Source organism: Neoarius graeffei, chromosome 9 (assembly GCF_027579695.1).
Source record: "Neoarius graeffei isolate fNeoGra1 chromosome 9, fNeoGra1.pri, whole genome shotgun sequence".
NCBI lineage: Eukaryota > Metazoa > Chordata > Actinopteri > Siluriformes > Ariidae > Neoarius > Neoarius graeffei.
Window position 1 is genome coordinate 21039579 of NC_083577.1, and position 19165 is coordinate 21058743.

A 19165-nucleotide genomic window follows, 5' to 3' on the forward strand; every position below is an offset into this window, starting at 1 on the left:
CTAAATCAATTGTCACTAAGCATCTCATTTTAAAAATTTTCATCTGCATACTCAAACTTTACCTAAAATATAAAAGAAGCATACACTTTCTTACCGCAAACAGTGGCAGATCATGGGCCAAAAATTTGGGAAGGTTAACGTCGATGATGGACCTCAGCAGAAGAATGTCCTCGTTGTCCTCCGGAAACTTCAGCTGTGACATTTCAAACATGGTGAAGATGTGTGAGAAGGCAAGAGGAAGAAATAAAGAACTAAATGGAAAGGAAAGGGCAACTCTCAAGGTTAGCCCTGAAGTGACAGACGCATCACACATACAACGCACAACAAATCTCATTCACACACTCCTCTTGTGCATATTTTTATAATGATATAATGCTAATTTTAATACTTCTTTACTCCATGAGTCATTCCATGACATGACAAAAGGATATAGTCTTGAGTGTGATGGTGCAGAAAATAAATTGGCATTAAAATGGGAACGGGAATTTTAGATGAAGCAGAAATCCTCTGCTCCTTTGGCCTTCTCTAATGTCATATTAAAAGATGACTTTAAGGAATGGAAGAGGAACTAACAAGTGTGACAACAGACACCAACAACAACAACAACAACATGCTAAATGCTTTCGTTTCTCAGCACCAGCAATTATACCCAACATTTTTGACGGCCAATATGACTATTAATATTCCAGAATTCCAGCCATACAGAACAATTACCAGATATATGTTTTAAATAGCCGTATAATAGCCTACAAGAATGAAATAAAACAAAAAACCCTTGCTATTGTTAATTAAATAAAGACATTAGCCTACATTACATGTATATCTTTTTTTTTTGCTCTGTCACATCTTCGATTTCTTTAGGAGTTATAGCAGTTGCTATGGAGTGTGTGTGATGCACTGTAGGCTTTTCATCTTGCACAATGCTTAGTCATATGACTAAACACTGAGTGAATATCTCACTGTCGTAACAGTGGGGGTGAAACCAAACTTTTACATCATAGAAGTTTATATTTAAGTTGTCTTGGCAACATTATTTTATTCTTGGCATATTTCTCAACAGACATGTTGGCCATTGATAATTTCATCTGCTGGACGACTACACGTGATACCAGCTAGTGTTGTAGGACTTGAGACCAGTCTCAAGACCACTTTTTGAAGGTCTTGGTCTCGTCTTGGAATAGACCACATTTTTACTTGGTCTTGTCTCAGTGTTATTTCAAGACTGGTCAAGACCACAACTGTAGGGATTTCACTGAATGGCTTACTGTACGCATTGTCTGATTTATTTGTTAACGTCATTACTGTGATTGGATGTAAAATTTCCTGCTTCAAATGCAACCAGTAATGTGGCTCATTTCTAATTTAGAAATTTTCTTCCTGTTAACGGCCGTCACCCCTCCCCCCCGGTCCTCTTCACACACCCTGGTCTGGTCCTGGTCTTGACTTGTTCTCAACCCCTCAAAAAGTCTTGGTCTTGTCCCAGTCTCGATACACTCTGGTCTCCGTCATGACGTGGTCTCAGTTTAGGTGGTTGTAGCAGCAGGGGTGTGGTCGAGCACCAGTTTGCAAATGGAGGGCGAGGCCGGGGAAGGTGAGTGGCAAAATGATCACACCTGTGTCAAATTAATGATGTGTGTGTGTCTTGCAGTGACAGCTGGGGGCTTATACACTACCGTTCAGAAGTTTGGGGTCACCCAGACAATTTTGTGTTTTCCATGAAAAGTCACACTTTTATTTACCACCATAAGTTGTAAAATGAATAGAAAATATAGTCAAGACATTTTTCTGGCCATTTTGAGCATTTAATCGACCCCACAAATGTGATGCTCCAGAAACTCAATCTGCTCAAAGGAAGGTCAGTTTTATAGCTTCTCTAAAGAGCTAAACTGTTTTCAGCTGTGCTAACATCATTGTACAAGGGTTTTCTAATCATCCATTAGCCTTCTGAGGCAATGAGCAAACACATTGTACCATTAGAACACTGGACTGAGAGTTGCTGGAAATGGGCCTCTATACACCTATGGAGATATTGCACCAAAAACCAGACATTTGCAGCTAGAATAGTCATTTACCACATTAGCAATGTATAGAGTGTATTTCTGATTAGTTTAAAGTGATCTTCATTGAAAATAACAGTGCTTTTCTTTCAAAAATAAGGAAATTTCAAAGTGACCCCAAACTTTTGAACGGTAGTGTATGTAGAGAGGAAGCAGAGAGGGAGAGGAAGAGAGTGTGGGTGTGTGCCTGAGTATAGTTTAAATTTTCAAGCTGAAAAGCTCAAGTAAAAGCTACGTCAAAGTAACTACCTGCCTATCCCAGTGCTTCAGTGTCCCACCTCTCCTGACTGAGTGTTACATACAGTGGTCTTGACTAAAACACTAATACGGACTAAAAGCTGGCACATGCCAGCTAACATAAACCCTGCTAGTCACGGGGCGTGCACTGCTTCCTCCTGCTGGCTAAAAACAGCAACGCAGTTGGCCTTTTGCAAACATAAGCGATGTACTTGTTTATTTGTATCTAGAGCATGGAAGTGAGATCGGATCATAAGTGGTCACTCGAGAAGTGTATGGAGACACAATAAAAACCAGGGTTTGGGGTGTAGGAACAGATTATGTTCATAGTTCAATTTCACATGAAAATTTCTCCTAGTGAAGAAAAAAAAAATTGTGTATTTCTTTCACATGCAAGTATTAACCAAGTGACCTCTTGAACGTCTTGAAGTTGACTTACCTTTAAGTTTCCAGCGGCTGTCAGGACGGATTTGACAGCCCTCATACCATAATCGTAGTGGCTCTGAGAGGACAGCTGCTCGGAACAGAGGCGATACGTGGCCACAATCTTCACTGAGAGTGGACGAGCCGTGACAAAACCAAAAGAGTAGAGCACGATCTCAGCGATCAGGGCGTAATCGGGAACCATCATGGCCACGGTGCGGAACAGGGCCTGAGGCAAAGATTTGAAAGATGTGTATATCATGAATGCGTCATTTGCATTATGGATAAACATGCTTCCAATGATAAATTAGTAACCATAAATTTGTCTGCCCTCATCTTTTCCTTCCAAGCAAAACTATCAATATAATATGTGACTGAAAAAGAAGGAAGCAAATCTGTGAAGAGGACCCATTTTGGCTCGATACAATATTTTTGGACCGATAAAACTGGATTTTATATCATATCTAAATATATTTGAACAGTCAAAAAAGTTAAAGGAGTTAACAGAGTGTTACTTGTCTCACTCTCATGTCTCATTCTTTAAATTAATTTTATAAAACATGCACCAATATGTAAAGTGATCTGTTTCACATTACGGTGACAAATTTTAAAATAATATTTGTCATTATATTATAATACGCTCTCATTCATTTGCCATTCACACAAAGGAACTCTGGCAGGAAAATTATTTGAGCGACCACCAACTGTACAGTGTGCCACATGAGTTGGATTTTGTCCCCATCCCTGCAGATGTCTCTGAATACCCATGATATCACCACGCCTTTAACTCCAGAATCATCAGCCTTCGAAATGTGAATGATTGAGGCAAAAACCAGGTCTGGGATGTTTCATATCTAAAAATAGCTCTTAATGGATGTGATTGGCTTGTGTAACACACTTGTGTAACACACTTGTGTAACATGTTTGTACTGCATTAGCCCCAGATGGAGTTTTCTCAGTCAGTGTCCTTGATATGCATGAGGTACCTTCAGGTTATCAGGCAGTTCAGAGCGACCAGCGTATCCCGGGTTCATAGTGATGAAGACAGCACAGGATGGGTTGAGCCTTAACTCCGTACCCTCAAACATCAGCATCTCGGCATGATCTGCGATTCCTACAATGCAACATGGATTTCTTAGAACTTCTGTAGTGCTTTAACAGATAGAATACTAATGGGGCTAAATTATTTATATGAATGAGTGCACAATTAGTATATGTTTTGAAATGCAGCCTTCATTTCCTCCAGCTGTCCAGTGAATTATCAGTGAAGTGATTCAGATCTTTTCCCTTTGTGATATCTATTATTATTGACTCTAGTGTCTGTCAAGAGACATAAATGTACAACTCAGAACTCGTATAATGTCATGATTTTAAAGTTTCCCTATGATGACTTAATGGCCATTTCATTTTGACACAAAACCTACATGTAAGATGTGGGTTAAGATAATTAAATTAATAATGAATTAAAACAAGAATGAACAATCAGCATGACATACTTGCCAGGCAATATTAGCAGTCATTTAATTCAGCTTATTTTTAATAGAGGTTGAAGGAGCTTAAATCATTGAGATCCACTGAGAGATGTGATAAAAGACATAATGACCTCTGTGGCAACGGGGGCATGGCCAAGCGGCAGTTTGTGAATGGAGGACGGGGTCGGGGAAGGTAAGTGGCTAAGTCATTACACCTGGTGTCCATTAATGTGTGTAGGTGTGTTTTTGTTTGTCGCAGGGATCGAGCATAAAAGGAGGGGGAGAGCAGAGAAGAGGAGCTCCCCGACCCCAACGCATGTGTGTGACTGAATGAATGAATGAATGAATGAATGAATGAATACATGCAGCAAGCTGAAAAGCCGAAATAAGGGAAAATAAAGAGCGTGTATGTGAACATCAACTCTCGCCTGCTGTGCTTCTGTGCTCCACCCACATCAGGAACTGTTACAGTGGTGCCGAAACCCGGGACGCACAGAAGGGAACCACCCCATGGAGTCCTCCCCATTCGAAGAGCTCATCCTTACCCTCACTACCGCCCAGCAGAACCAGTATCAAGCGCTGATCACCCTCTGAAAGGAACAAGAGCAACGCTTCGAAGCCAAGCCTGGCCAAGCAGAAAGATTGCCAGGCGTTCTGGCATCTGCTCGCATCAGCAGGGGCGTCGACCGTCACCGCAGCCGGCGCCCTCATGTAGATGGGTCCGCAGGACGATCAGGAAGTGTTCCTCACCCTCTTTGAACAAGCAGCCGAGGCGTGTGGGTGGCTGGTGGAGCAGCGCGCGGCACGCCTCCTCCCGCTCCTGACTGGCGAGGCGCAGCTAGCAGTGCAGCAGCTCCCTGATGACAGCCGACTGGTGTATGCTGACCTGAAGAAAGCCATCCTGCAGTGGGTCGGCCGCTCCCCAGAACAACATCGCCAGCACTTCCGGACACTGGCATTGGAGGAGGTCGGCCGGCCATTTGCATTCGGCCAGCAACTCCAGGATGCCTGCCGGTGGTGGCTGAGGGCAGAAGATCACAACACCGACAAGATCATCGATCTGGTGGCACTGGAACAGTTCATCTCTCGACTTCCGGAAGGAACAGCGGAATGGGTCCAGTGTCATCACCTGGCGTCGCTAGAACAAGCCATCGAGCTGGCAGAGGACCATCTGGAGGTGGCTCCGATGGCAGTCAGACGAGGTGTCTCTCCTCGCTTCTCCTCTCACTCTCTCTTCTGCCCCCGTCTCTCTTTCCCCTCCCCTCCCCGTTCCCCTACCATGGAGGCGGCGGCCGGCTCCTCCCCAGCCTGCCCATCACACCCATGGTGTCCTCCCATCTCCCTCTTCCATGTCTGTGTTGTCTCCTCCTCCCCAGGTGAGTGACTCCCATAACGCTGGTGCAGAGGGAAAGCCTGGGCCGTGGTGCTGGTGTGGCAGGGAGTCGGAGCATCCCCAGAGTCGGAGCTCTGCCAGGGAGGTGGGAGCTGTGATCTGGAGCCCCGACGCACCAGAGACCGCCCCTGATCGGGCCAGAACGTATCGGATACCAGTAAGTGTTCAAGGGGATACATATCATGCATTGGTGGATTCCGGTTGTAACGAGAGAGAGAGAGAGAGAGAGAGAGAGAGAGAGAGAGAGAAAGAAAGAAAGAAAGAAAGAAAGAAAGAAAGAAAGAAAGAAAGAAAGAAAGAAAGAAAGAAAGAAAGAAAGAAAGAAAGAACAACTTTATTCATCACACACTTGTGAAATTTTCTCTCTGCATTTAACCCATCTGAAGCAGTGAACACACACATGCACACACGTAAGCAATGAGCACACACACATACCCAGAGCAGTGGGCAGCCATGCTAACAGCGCCCGGGGAGCATTTGGGAGTTAGGTGCCTTGCTGAAGGGCACCTCAGCCCAAGGCCATCCCATATTAACCTAACCACATGTCTTTAGACTGTGGGGGAAACCAGAGCATCAGGAGGAAACCCACGCAGACACAGGGAGAACATGCAAATTCCACACAGAAAGGCCCCTCAATTCACCAACACCTGGTGCAAGGTGAGGCATTTGGGAGAGCACAAGCAGTGAAGGTGTTATGTGTGCATGGGGATGTTCACAATTACCCTCTAGTGTCCATCCATATTCTATTCCAGGGCCAAACACATAGAATTAAGGCAGTGGTTAACCCTTGTCTCACCCACTCGTTCATTTTCGGAACCGATTGTACAGGGTTTAAAGAATTGATGGAACACATAATGAGAGGTGGGTCCTGCATAAATACATCACGGGAAGCTCCTGGTGTGGCATTGACCAGGGAAGCTGTCACAGAGCCGTCTACGTCAGCACCGTGTCAGAGTGATGCGAGGAGTGAGGAGCACCCTGCCCCTCCTCCCTCTCTCAGGGATTCCCTTGGGGATTTCCCATTAGAGCAGTCGCGAGACAAGACTCTGCAGCATGCGTTTGACCAAGTGAGAGTAATCGATGGTCAAACTCTCCAGCCAAATGTAACACCGGCCTTCCCTTATTTTGCTATTATTAAGGATAGGTTGTACCGAGTGACACAGGACACTCAAACTGGAGAACAGACAACTGAATTGTTGATCCCAAAGAGCCGCAGGGAACTCGTATTCCATGCGGCTCACTTTAATCTCATGGCTGGACACTTAGGGCAAGATAAAACACTAGCCCGAATAATGGCCCGGTTCTATTGGCCAGGGATTCGCGGGGATGTCCATCGGTGGTGTGCGGCATGCTGTGAATGCCAGTTAGTAAATCCCGCAGCCACTCCAAAAGCGCCTTTGCGTCCTCTCCCTCTAATCGAGACCCCTTTTGAAAGAATTGGGATGGATCTTGTCAGGCCATTAGATCGGTCAGTATGGGGATATCACTTTATTTTAGTTCTGGTGGACTATGCAACGCGATATCTGGAAGCAGTTCCTCTCCGCAATTTCTCAGCACGCAGTATTGCGGAAGCGCTCTTCCGCTTTATCTCCAGGTTCGGAATTCCGAAAGAAATCCTGACAGACCAAGGCACTTCGTTTATGTCACGCACACTGCACGAGCTGTATGGGTTACTGCGGATTAAGTCTATCCACACCAGTGTCTATCACCCACAAACGAATGGCTTAGTGGAGCGATTTAACCAAACACTCAAGAACATAATTCGGAAATTTGTAAGTGAGGACGCACGTAATTGGGATAAGTGGCTTGAGCCCGTTATTTGCAGTATGAGAGGTCCCGCAAGCCCCCAGGGGGTTTTCTCCATTTGAATTATTATACGGGCGTAAGCCGCATGGCATTTTGGATGTGCTATGAGAAAATTGGGAGGGGGGACCTTCGCCTAGCAAGAATGAAATTCAGTATGTTCTTGACCTGCGCGCAAAACTCCACACACTCACGCACTTAACCCTGGAGAATTTGTGGCAGGCACAAGAACGTCAAAGCCAGCTGTATGACAGGGGCATGCACCTTAGAGAGTTCACACCGGGAGACAAAGTGCTTGTATTATTGTCCATGTTGAGTTCTAAATTAAATCACCAAGTGGCAAGGGCCCTTCGAGGTCACATGGCGAGTCGGGGACGTCAACTATGAGGTGAGGCAAGCAGATGGGGTGGGGCATTGCAAATCTACCACCTCAACCTTTTAAAACGCTGGAATGAGGGGGTCCCCGTGCCGTTGGCGTCGGTAGTTCCAGAGAAGGTGGCGCTGGGGCCAGAGGTAAAAAAGGTAACATCTCAAAACAGTCCAGTCCCCTGTGGAGACCACCTCTCATCGCCCCAACTCACAGAGGTAGCCCAGTTGCAGGAGGAATTGTCCGACGTGTTCTCACCCCTACCCGGCTGCACCCACCTCAGAGAACACCACATTGAGACGCCCCCAGGGGTGGTAGTGCATAGCCACCCTTACTGCCTACCCAAACACAAAAAAAAAAGTGGTCCAGGATGAACTCAAGGCCATGCTCGAGATGGGCATAATCGAGGAGTCCCACAGTGACTGGAGCAGCCCAGTGGTCCTGGTTCCTAAGACCGACAGGTCGGTTTGGTTCTGTATGGACTAGGGCTGAACGATTTTAAGAAAAAATTGAATTGCGATTTTTCTGGCAGATATTTCAATTTCAACCACGCTTTTTTTTCTTTAAATCGAGTTTCAGTGCAAATTAATTAATACAATGAATTCCATAAAGCTAATGCAAGAATGAAAACTGAGGTCAACAGATTTCAAATGTAGGCCTGTTTATTAACATTGAGTGCCTGAGGAACAAGTTATAATAACTTAAAATAAAAATAAAAAGAGAGCCATCTTTCTTAAGTAAACTTTTGCTTCTTTTACTTTTCGCATCTACAACATATCAGACATAAAAAAAGGTTGATCAATGGCTCAGCAGCATCAAAATATTGCACTTTTGTAAAAGAATGTACATAAGCATTATAAATTATAACTAGAGCCAACAATTCCCCTGTGGGAAATTGTGAGAGTGATGCAGTGCGCGCAGCAGTCACAGTTGCAGGAGCTGCACTGTACTGTGTGAATGTATGATTTGCCCTGAGGCTACAAGCCTGTGTCTCTCTGAGAGGGAGCAGCCCCTCCCTCCTGTGTGTGTGTGTGTGTGTGTGAGAGTGAGAGAGAGAGAGAGAGAGAGAGAGAGAGAGAGAGAGCGCGCGAGCGAGCAGCCCCTCCCCCACCCGCGCACTCAGAGCAGAGACACAGAAAGGGCAGTTTTTCCTCAGAGTGCTCCCCCCAAACAACAGGGATTTACACAAAAACGGAAGGAGATATTCACAAAATTCTTTCACATTGAGTGCCACAAGGGTCTCCTGAACACACAGATGTAATTTTTTGTCTGTAGTGTAAAAACTGAGGACAATTTATTGACGAAACAAAACATGGGTCAGTTTAGGAGCACTGAGAAAAAACGCGGCTTTGACAATCCCAAAATCGTGTTGTCTGAGATCGCGATTTTCAGTCGAAAACAATAGATCGTTCAGCCCTAGTGTGGACTATAGAAAGGTCAATGCAGTGTCTAAATTTGACGCATACCCAATGCCTAACATTGATGAGTTGCTCGATCGGTTAGGCACGGCTCGCTTTTATTCGACACTGGATATAACAAAGGGATATTGGCAGATCCCCTTGACTCCTCTATCCCGAGAGAAAACGGCCTTTTTCACACCGTTTGGATTACACCAATTTGTCATGCTCCCTTTTGGGTTATTTGGGGCGCCTGCTACGTTCCAGCGGCTCATGGACAGGGTCCTCTGCCCTCACGCTGCCTACACGGCCACATATCTCGATGATACAATAATCTACAGCCATGATTGGCCGTGGCACCTAGAACATCTGAGGGCCATTCTAAAGTCACTGAGGTGTGCGGGCCTCACAGCTAACCTGAAAAAGTGTGCAATTGGGCGGGTGGAAGTACGGTATCTGGGGTTCCACTTGGGTCATGGGCAGGTGTCCCCAAATTAACAGGACGACAGTGATTGCGGCCTGCCCGAGGCCCAAGACCAAAAAGGGGGTGAGACAGTTCCTGGGGCTGGCTGGCTATTATCGTAGGTTTATACCTAATTATTCGGATATCACCAGCCCGCTAACCGATTTCACTAAAAAGGGGGCTGCACTGTGTGTGTGTGTGTGGGGGGGGCACTTTTGCACTCCCCTGACTTCTCTCTCCCCTTTATTTTATAGACTGACACATCAGACAGAGGGCTGGGGGCCGTTTTGTCCCAGAAAGTGGAGAGCGAGGAGCGCCCCATGCTGTACATCAGCCGTAAACTCTTGATGCGTGAAAGCAAGTACAGCACCATCGAAAAAGAGTGCCTTGCCATCAAGTGGGTGGTCCTCACCCTCCGATACTACCTGCTGGGGTGCCCTTTCACTCTCTGTTCAGACCACGTGCTCCTCCAGTGGCTCCACTCCATGAAGGATGCCAATGCACAGATTACCCGTTGGTATCTCGCCCTCCAGCCATTTAAGTTCAAGGTGGTCCACAGGCCAGGGGCACAGATGGTGGTGGCAGACTTCCTGTCTCGTCGGAGGGGGGAGTCTGCTTCAGGCCGGATGGCTCCCCGGCCTGAGCCGGGCGGTGGGGGTATGTGGCAACGGGGGTGTGGCCAAGCAGCAGTTTGTGAATGGAGGGCAGGGTCGGGGAAGGTAAGTGGCTAAGTCATTACACCTGGTGTCCATTAATGTGTGTGGGTGTGTTTTTGTTTGTCACAGGGATCGAGCATAAAAGGAGGGGGAGAGCAGAGAAGAGGAGCTCCCTGACCCCAACGCATGTGTGTGACTGAATGAATGAATGAATGAATGCAGCAAGCTGAAAAGCCAAAATAAAGGAAAATAACGAGCGTGTATGTGAACATCAACTCTCGCCTGCCATGCTTCACCCACATCAGGAACTGTTACAATCTCTTTTCTTCAGTTACGTCTAATTGTGACTTCCAGTGAGTGCACAGATCAGCACAAAGCATCACAGATGGTCCCCAAGAAGTTTAACATTTTCATAATGAGGATATGGTTGCATGAAAATGTGAAGTTTATCTTCGAGTGGTGAATATATCCACAAGTGAGTGAAGCAAACGAGTGAAAATACTTTCAACATGAGAAGATAAACTTCATATCTTCGTACCACTGTGTAATGTTCTTTATTATATCGACACATCCACAAAAAAAATAAATAAATTTTGAACCAGTTCACCATTTTGACAATGCACATCTAGTTAATGGGAAAACACTGGCAGGGAAATATCGGGAAATATACATATGGGACACTTTTTCAATGGAATAAAAACATGTATTCTATTCCCTTCTAGCAGGTTTTATTTATTTGGTTTGATAGCATGCAATATTGTGAGCATATCATTTATCCTACATGTATTACATCACTCTCCCCAATGGAGAATGAGCATTGAATATGATTTACAGTGGTGTTTGAAAGTTTGTGAACCCTTTAGAATTTTCTATATTTCTGCATAAACATGACCTAAAACATCATCAGATTTTCACACAAGTCCTAAAAGTAGATAAAGAGAACCCAGTTAAACAAATGAGACAAAAATATTATACTTGGTCATTTATTTATTGAGGAAAATGATCCAATATTACATATCTGTGAGTGGCAAAATTATGTGAATCTCCAGGATTAGCAGTTAATTTGAAGGTGAAATTAGAGTCAGGTGTTTTCAATCAATGGGAAGACAATCAGGTGTGAGTGGGCACCCTGTTTTATTTAAAGAACAGGGATCTATCAAAGTCTGATCTTCACAACACATGTTTGTGGAAGTGTATCATGGCACGAACAAAGGAGATTTCTGAGGACCTCAGAAAAAGCGTTGTTGATGCTAATCAGGCTGGAAAAGGTTACTAAACCATCTCTAAAGAGTTTGGACTCCACCAATCCACAGTCAGACAGATTGTGTACAAATGGAGGAAATTCAAGACCATTGTTACCCTCCCCAGGAGTGGTCGACCAACAAAGATCACTCCAAAAGCAAGGTGTGCAATAGTGCGCAAGGTAACAAAGGACCCCAGGGTAACTTCTAAGCAACTGAAGGCCTCTCTCACATTAGATAATGTTAATGTTCATGAGTCCACCATCAGGAGAACACTGAACAACAATGGTGTGCATGGCAGGGCTGCAAGGAGAAAGCCACTGCTCTCCAAAAAGAACATTGCTGCTTGTCTGCAGTTTGCTAACAATCACACGGACAAGCCAGAAGGCTATTGGAAAAATGCTTTGTGGACAGATGAGACCAAAATAGATTTTTTTGGTTTAAATGAGAAGCATTATGTTTAGAGAAAGGAAAACACTGCATTCCAGCATAAGAACCGTATCCCATCCATGAAACATGGTGGTGGTAGTATCATGGTTTGGGCCTGTTTTGCTGCATCTGGGCCAGGATGGCTTGCCATCATTGATGGAACAATGAATTCTGAATTCTACCAGCGAATTCTAAAGGAAAATGTCAGGACATCTGTCCATTAACTGAATCTCAAGAGAAGGTGGGTCATGCAGCAAGACAACGACCCTAAGCACACAAGTCGTTCTACCAAAGAATGGTTAAAGAAGAATAAAGTTAATGTTTTGGAATGGCCAAGTCAAAGTCCTGACCTTAATCCAATCGAAATGTTGTGGAAGGACCTGAAGTGAGCAGTTCATGTGAGGAAACCCAACAACATCCCAGAGTTGAAGCTGTTCTGTATGGAGGAATGGGCTAAAATTCTTCCAAGCTGCTGTGGAGGACTCATCAACAGTTACCGCAAATGTTTAGTTGCAGTTATTGCTGCACAAGGGGGTCACACCAGAAACTGAAAGCAAAGGTTCACATACTTTTGCCACTCACAAATATGTAATATTGAATCATTTTCCTCACTAAATAAATGATCAAGTACAATATTTTTGTCTCATTTGTTTAACTGGGTTCTCTGTATCTACTTTTAGGACTTGAGTGAAAATCTGTTGATGTTTTAGGTCATATTTATGCAGAAATATAGAAAATTCTAAAGGGTTCACAAACTTTCAAGCACCACTGTACGACATTGCATGGTTGTCAAGACAACATGACATCGCACGTTGGAGCTGATGCGAATAATCAATGAGAGAATTTTCTGCTGCACATGCGCAGAAGCATTTCTTTGTTTGCCAGGAAAGAAAAAGATGCGCTGAACACCCGAAAGGCTACCAAAACTTAATTATTTACAAGACAAAAACATACAGTACCAATGGACATCGAAAAACTGGAAAAGAGACTGTGTATGTATAATAATAATAACATTGGCTGGCTTTTTTGTGGTTATATCAGATCTATTCCATTCACTTGTCTATTGACTCATTCAATATCATGCTCGCTGAATGGAATATATCTGATATACCACTCAACGTCAGCCAATATTATTTAAATATGTCACTCAGGTCCGTGATGTATTTCATATGAAAAATGCGAGTTTTTCAACATGAGAAGATAAACTTCATATCTTCAAGCCAACATGTGATTTTCTTTTTATTATATAGACACATTCACAAATAAAAAGTACCCAAATTTATAAAAACAATTCATTGATTTCCTCACGAGTGACATATAGAGATTTATGTCACGGTTTTGGTTCTCTGTGTTCCGGATGGAGCTCATATGAAAAATAAAAGTGGTGTATTTCCCAGTAAAACACTCATGTCCATATAATATAAAATTATATAATTTGATTAGTGTTGCATTTATTGACCCTATCTGGATTGCGCATGTGTGATCATATATACTATAGATACCCCTCTACACACACACACACACACACACCTCTCTGAATGGTGAGAATTTGTTGCGCCACCACAGACAGCACCTCTAGGTCAATACGGTTGAACTCGTCAAAGCATGCCCATGCGCCGCAGGATAGCAAGCCCTACAAGAAGCAGATAAAAATCAATTTAAAACAACAAACAACCGAAATGACTCAAAGCTGTTCTGTACTTTCTGATCTATAAAACCTCAATGTCTGATGTCTTTATTGCTTTATTCTTTTGGTCCTCTCCGTTCCAACAAGCATTCAACACAAGAAAGTCTTAAAGGTGTCATTCCACGACAAACCATTTAATACTTGCTCTTTTTGAAATACCATAGGTCACTCCGAGTTGCATATGCATGCTGCACGTGAAAATGTTCTTCTACCCCCATTCCCTGTATTAGCCTATGAAAGAAAATAGATGGAAAAATGAGCGAATCAGAAAAAGCCCTACAAACTTACGTCACTTCGAAAATTAGTAGTCATGGCCTCGCCTATAACCCACTGGAGGGAGCGTCACAGTGCTGTTAGCCAATCAGAAGTGATATGTTTACATGTCATGAATATTCATGAGTAAGAGCTGAAATCCTGTCATTCTCTCCCCACCCACTCCTCCACCAAACTAGAACATCCTGAAACAGGAGCACCACAGCATTTTTTTTTTCACCAAAACCGGCTCACAGGGCATTCATTCATACTAGAGACCACCGCACAATTAATGAAAAAACGATGCAATGACACCTTTAATGTCTTTCAGTACAGAAATAATGGGAGCTGCATACTGTGTTTCTCTTGAAGTTAAATGAAGTATGCAGTTGAGTAGATCATGAGGCATGTAATATATATCATGTGACGATAAACTATGATACAAATTTATGACAATTCGAATCAATGAAATAAAAAAATGAATTGTGATTATTATTAGGCTGTGTAATCTTTTAGATTTTTCTAATTGTAACTATTGTTTAGACAGCACTGGGTGGAATAATGTACAACAGCATGAATATCTGTGACTTCACTGTAGGTGGAATTAACACCGCTCTAATGCAGCGAAAACACAAAAAACAAATCTAAGATGTTAGAGCTGTTGTCTGATTGATTGTACAAATAGATTTAACAAGAAATCAGAGCTCTCTTTTAACAGACTGCTGAAAGCTAAAGAAAAGAGAAGCAAATAAAGGTAGTACAAATATTTATATATAAAAGTTGATTCAGAAAAGGCCTATTTGTTATTCACTTTTTTCATTTTTAATTAAAGGAACATTTTAGTTAATAGAGTATTACATTTTACTCCAGCCTTCAGAAATGTGGGTAAATGTTGTTAAGAAAATGAAACAAAAGGTTTTTTTTCTTTTTTTTAACAAAAGGAATATTTACATTGATAAAGAATGGGAAAATAAATGTTGTATTTGTTGGTAATTTTTTTTTCATTTAAAAAAAATCATGAACCCATTATCATGAATCGAATTGAATCATGAATGGGTGAATTGTTACACATCTATAAATCATATAAAACTTAAAAAGTCAAGTCAAGTTTATTTGTACAGTGCTTTTAATAGACATTGTCACAATGCAGCTTTACAGAAAATTAAAGACTTTAAATGTGAGCTAATTTTATTGCTAATTTATCCCTGATGAGCAAGCCTGTGGCAATGGTGGTGAGGAAAATCTCCCTCAGACGACACGAAGAAGAAACCTCAAGAGGAACTGGACTCAAAAGGGAACCCATCCTCATCTGGGTGATAACATATAGCGTGATTATAAATAACTCACTTCTATAACTGTGTCCTATAGAGTCACAAAGTATAACTGTGAAAACAGGAAAATCATTATAGTTTTAGCATAAAGTTTGTTTTGTTGATGTTATCAGCCGTTCATTGATGGAGACTTGAGTGCAAAACTGTTCATGACAACTGCAGTCCTCAGCCATAAAAGCATTACTGTAAGAGTCCAGAGCCGTCTTCCAAGTGCGACTTTCGACTGTCCATATGTTCAAAACTGCATGAAGGAACGCAAGTCCTCAAAATCTAAAGTATAATGATTTTAAAATGGAATTGTGTCTCATGACTTTGAAGGGAAACTGTTAAAAAATGAAGATGAAAGATGAAAACAAAATCTTATCCCAAGTTATTTATTTATTTATTTATTTTTAATGCTTCACGTATCTTTGTTTATTCACATGTATTTCAGATCAGTGAGAATAACTTTTACTGTAGTAGGGTGCAAAGTTCCCTGTTGTATTCACTTGTATGTTGTAAATATTCTTTCTTTTTTGACTCATTTGAGGACAGTAGGGGAGGGTGTAATGATATTGCTAGCTCTGCAGACAGGAACTGCTTGCTGGCAGCAGCAAGCATGAAAATTTTTCAACCAGAAATGGTGAAATTGTTCATTTCCCTGTCTTTTTTTTTTTTTTTTACAATTCTGGATGATTACATCATTTATCACAATTGATTTAAATGGTAAATCATGAGCAGGGAATAATCAATATCATGTATAAGGCACTGAGGCATCACTCCGATCTACGATTCTGTATGTTGATGCATAGTTCAGCTGCATCATGCTTCATTTTAAATAATTTCAAAGCAGGAAAATACAACCACCTGATCATGCACCTTTCCCTGTCTCTCTTGTTTTATGCGAACCTACTTTGGAGTATGAGAAGCAGCTATTCAACAAGATGTGGGCTACATTTTATACCTACTGCTTAAATATATGTGCCAATTCACTATAAATAGGCTGACAAAGTCCCAATTTTGCGTATGAGCAAGAAAAAGGCACAAGATGAGGTTTATATCATTGAATGTCTGAGTGCACCTTTTAATTCATACCCACTACATAAAGGTTCTGGGTAAACCTCCGAGTCTTACAGGTGCCCTCAGAATAAAACCCTGCCTATGAGCCATAATGACTGTTACTCTTGCTGATGTTTTTACATCTCTAGCTTCATCATCAAACGAGCCAGGATTGCAAAAGTCTCTGTTCCCATGGAAACTAGAAATGTTCTTTTCTAGCTAAATATTTTCTGGATTTTTTTTTTTTCAAATAGCTTCTTTAAATGTAAGCATTCTGTCAGGAACAAGAAGTTTAATGCTGTATAAGCTACTGTTTGCATGTTTTTTTTAATCAAATGGTCAGATAAATCTTAACTTCTGTCATCACAACACCATGTGTGAAAGTGTGTGTGTGTGTGTGTGGGGGGGGGGGGGGGGGGACCCTAACTCAATACAAATATAATTAGTCTATAACTTGGACCTCGGGAAATGTCACTGACCTTAAAGAACTTTCCCAGGGCAATGTAATCAAGGCCATCGGAGCAGTTGAAGACGACACACTGCTTAGCCACAGCTTTGGCCAAATCTTTAGTCGTCTCGGTCTTCCCTGTACCTGCTGGGCCTTCAGGAGCTCCTCCTAAATGCAAGTTCAGTGCGCCAAAAAGGGTTCTAGGGGCAAAGACATACTATATCATGACTGCAGAATTACAACTGCCAATTTGGTTTATTGGTTTAACTGTTTAGCTCCAAACTCACAGATATACCTGGTTTTATAAGATTCTGTCTGCCAGCTAATCATCAAGTATAAAAACAAAGACGGCCTTGACAGTCGATATCCATGCTCTATTTAAGTTACATTAATAGGACACTAAATGAGTCCCATAACCAGGACTAAAGGTCAAGACAGAAACATGTATTTTATGTTCTAATGTAAATGATATACAATGCAATTTTAAGGAACATCTTTTAGCAACTATAACAAATTGATTTTAAAAAGTGAAATCTCGCCTCTTCTGTTTTAAATCTTGCAAATGCAATCAGGAAAATAAAACTTATTGAAAAGCATACTGTAGGCTATATGATCATAATTGAATCTTAATTATCTCCAAATATATTTCACTGCTGAGTTTATTGCAACTTTTAGTCTTTAGTTATGTAATGAGACTAAGACACAGACAGATAGAGCCTTATAAAACCAAACTCTACTGATTTTATAGAATAACACATCTTTACTCTTTCTGTCTTTGGCCACTGTTCAAAAATAACACTTTCTAAATAATCCAGAATTTTTCATAACATATATTTGAAGTAACCATTAATGTGTTGCTAGCTGGAATACCAAAACTGAGAAGGTCTATATCTCAAAATGGCTCTTTATCCAGACAGAAACATATTAATATTAAAGCAGGTAATGTGTTGGTGCTGCAAATGAGATCTGGAGCTATAAAGAGGCAAACTGAACAGACACAGCCGTCCATTAGGGTACAAATTTAGTTCTAAAGACCCAATTTTTAAAGGTATTATCCATCTCTATTTTTTTTCTCTACAAACATGACTAATGCTAAACTAGAACTGTAACTAGAGTATACAGCGACTGCAGAGATTATTAAAAACTAAGTAACGTGACCATTTTTTTTGAAAAAAATTACCGATTTAGAAATCATTTTGAATCTCTTTTTCTGAAAATATTTGACTGCTTTCACCTCTTTGGTTACTTCGTAGTAAACTAACCAGTATAACAGATAATATAGCTTGCTTAAAGAATTTTAAATCTCATATTTTCAATGGTTGCAAGTTACAAGTTGCAAGCAAAAGCAATACACTGACTATAAACCTTAGTATGATTATGATGAAATGTCTTCGCAGAGATACTGTACATGATGGACGACTGACTGCACTGTATGAGTAGAGTTGAACATAAAGTTGTTCTGACCTGTAGCAGCGATCGGTGAGAGGGGTGATGACCAGACGTGGCGTGTTACCCAGATACTCGTAGCCATAAGCCAGGCCTGCATTAATCATTTTGGTCTGAAGTTGGTCCTCCTGCAAAAGTAAAGGGAAATGTTGAAAAGATGAAATGAAGAGAGAGCTTTTCACAGATATACCACACTCCTATCACATTATGGGGAGAGATATAGGCCTAGATGATATAATGAATGCTGTTATTGTGTTGTTATTCCCCCCACCCACCCCACACACACACACACACACTTACAATCCAGTAATAACGAAGCTGGCTGAGCCACTCAAAATCATTCTCATCATTCACGCCCTTGTGTACAAGTGAGGCCAAGACATCGCGAGCATGCACGTCCAACACCACCAGCGCTCCCAGAGTCACTCGGTTCTGCTTGGACAGCTTCCCACGCACCAGAGCTACTATATCCTCAATCTGTGTGTTGTTCTGTTGCAAATAAGCTTCCAGAGCCTAAGAGAGAAAAGAGCAGAAATTTCAGACTGAATTTTAAAGACACAATACTTTTAACACATATACTAAAGCATTTCCATCAGTTATAGTTAGTTTATTTCATCATCCTATAATCATTCCCAGCTCTTTTTAAGAGTCTCCAGTAAGTCAGGAGATAGAAAGATGGAAAACAATGATAACTGATGATAATGGTGTAGTACAGACCTCTGGTCCCGTTGCTAAGGCTTCGTGGATGTGTTTGGTCCAGTACATTTGAGACACACACAGCACTGTCTGACCTGGCCAGGCTCGCACCCAGTTGTTCCTCAGATCTTGAGGGTACGCCTCAATTGCCTCCGCTATCACCTGCAAATCACAATGAAAAACTTGGATATAAAAAAATTTTGGATCTTATTTAGTGAAGTTAATCCATCCATTATCCCTTATCCTGTGCAGGGTCACAGACAAGCTGGAGCCTATCCCAGCTGACTACAGGTGAGAGGCAGGGTACACCCTGGACAAGTCACCAGATT

The 19165-nt window shown here is 42.1% G+C and overlaps 1 protein-coding gene across 1 annotated transcript in view; it reads right to left on the minus strand.

The window, feature by feature from the left end:
• LOC132892116 (dynein axonemal heavy chain 7-like) overlaps nt 1-19165 on the minus strand; it is a 184258-nt gene that overhangs the window by 87198 nt on the left and 77895 nt on the right. Inside the window, exons 22-29 of the mRNA XM_060930515.1 lie at nt 18858-18998; nt 18441-18653; nt 18159-18268; nt 16726-16894; nt 13469-13571; nt 3704-3831; nt 2734-2946; nt 95-193 (exon numbers count right to left, since the gene is read on the minus strand). Coding sequence (XP_060786498.1) covers nt 95-193; nt 2734-2946; nt 3704-3831; nt 13469-13571; nt 16726-16894; nt 18159-18268; nt 18441-18653; nt 18858-18998 — 1176 coding nt within the window. The remainder of the gene's footprint in view (nt 1-94; nt 194-2733; nt 2947-3703; nt 3832-13468; nt 13572-16725; nt 16895-18158; nt 18269-18440; nt 18654-18857; nt 18999-19165) is intronic.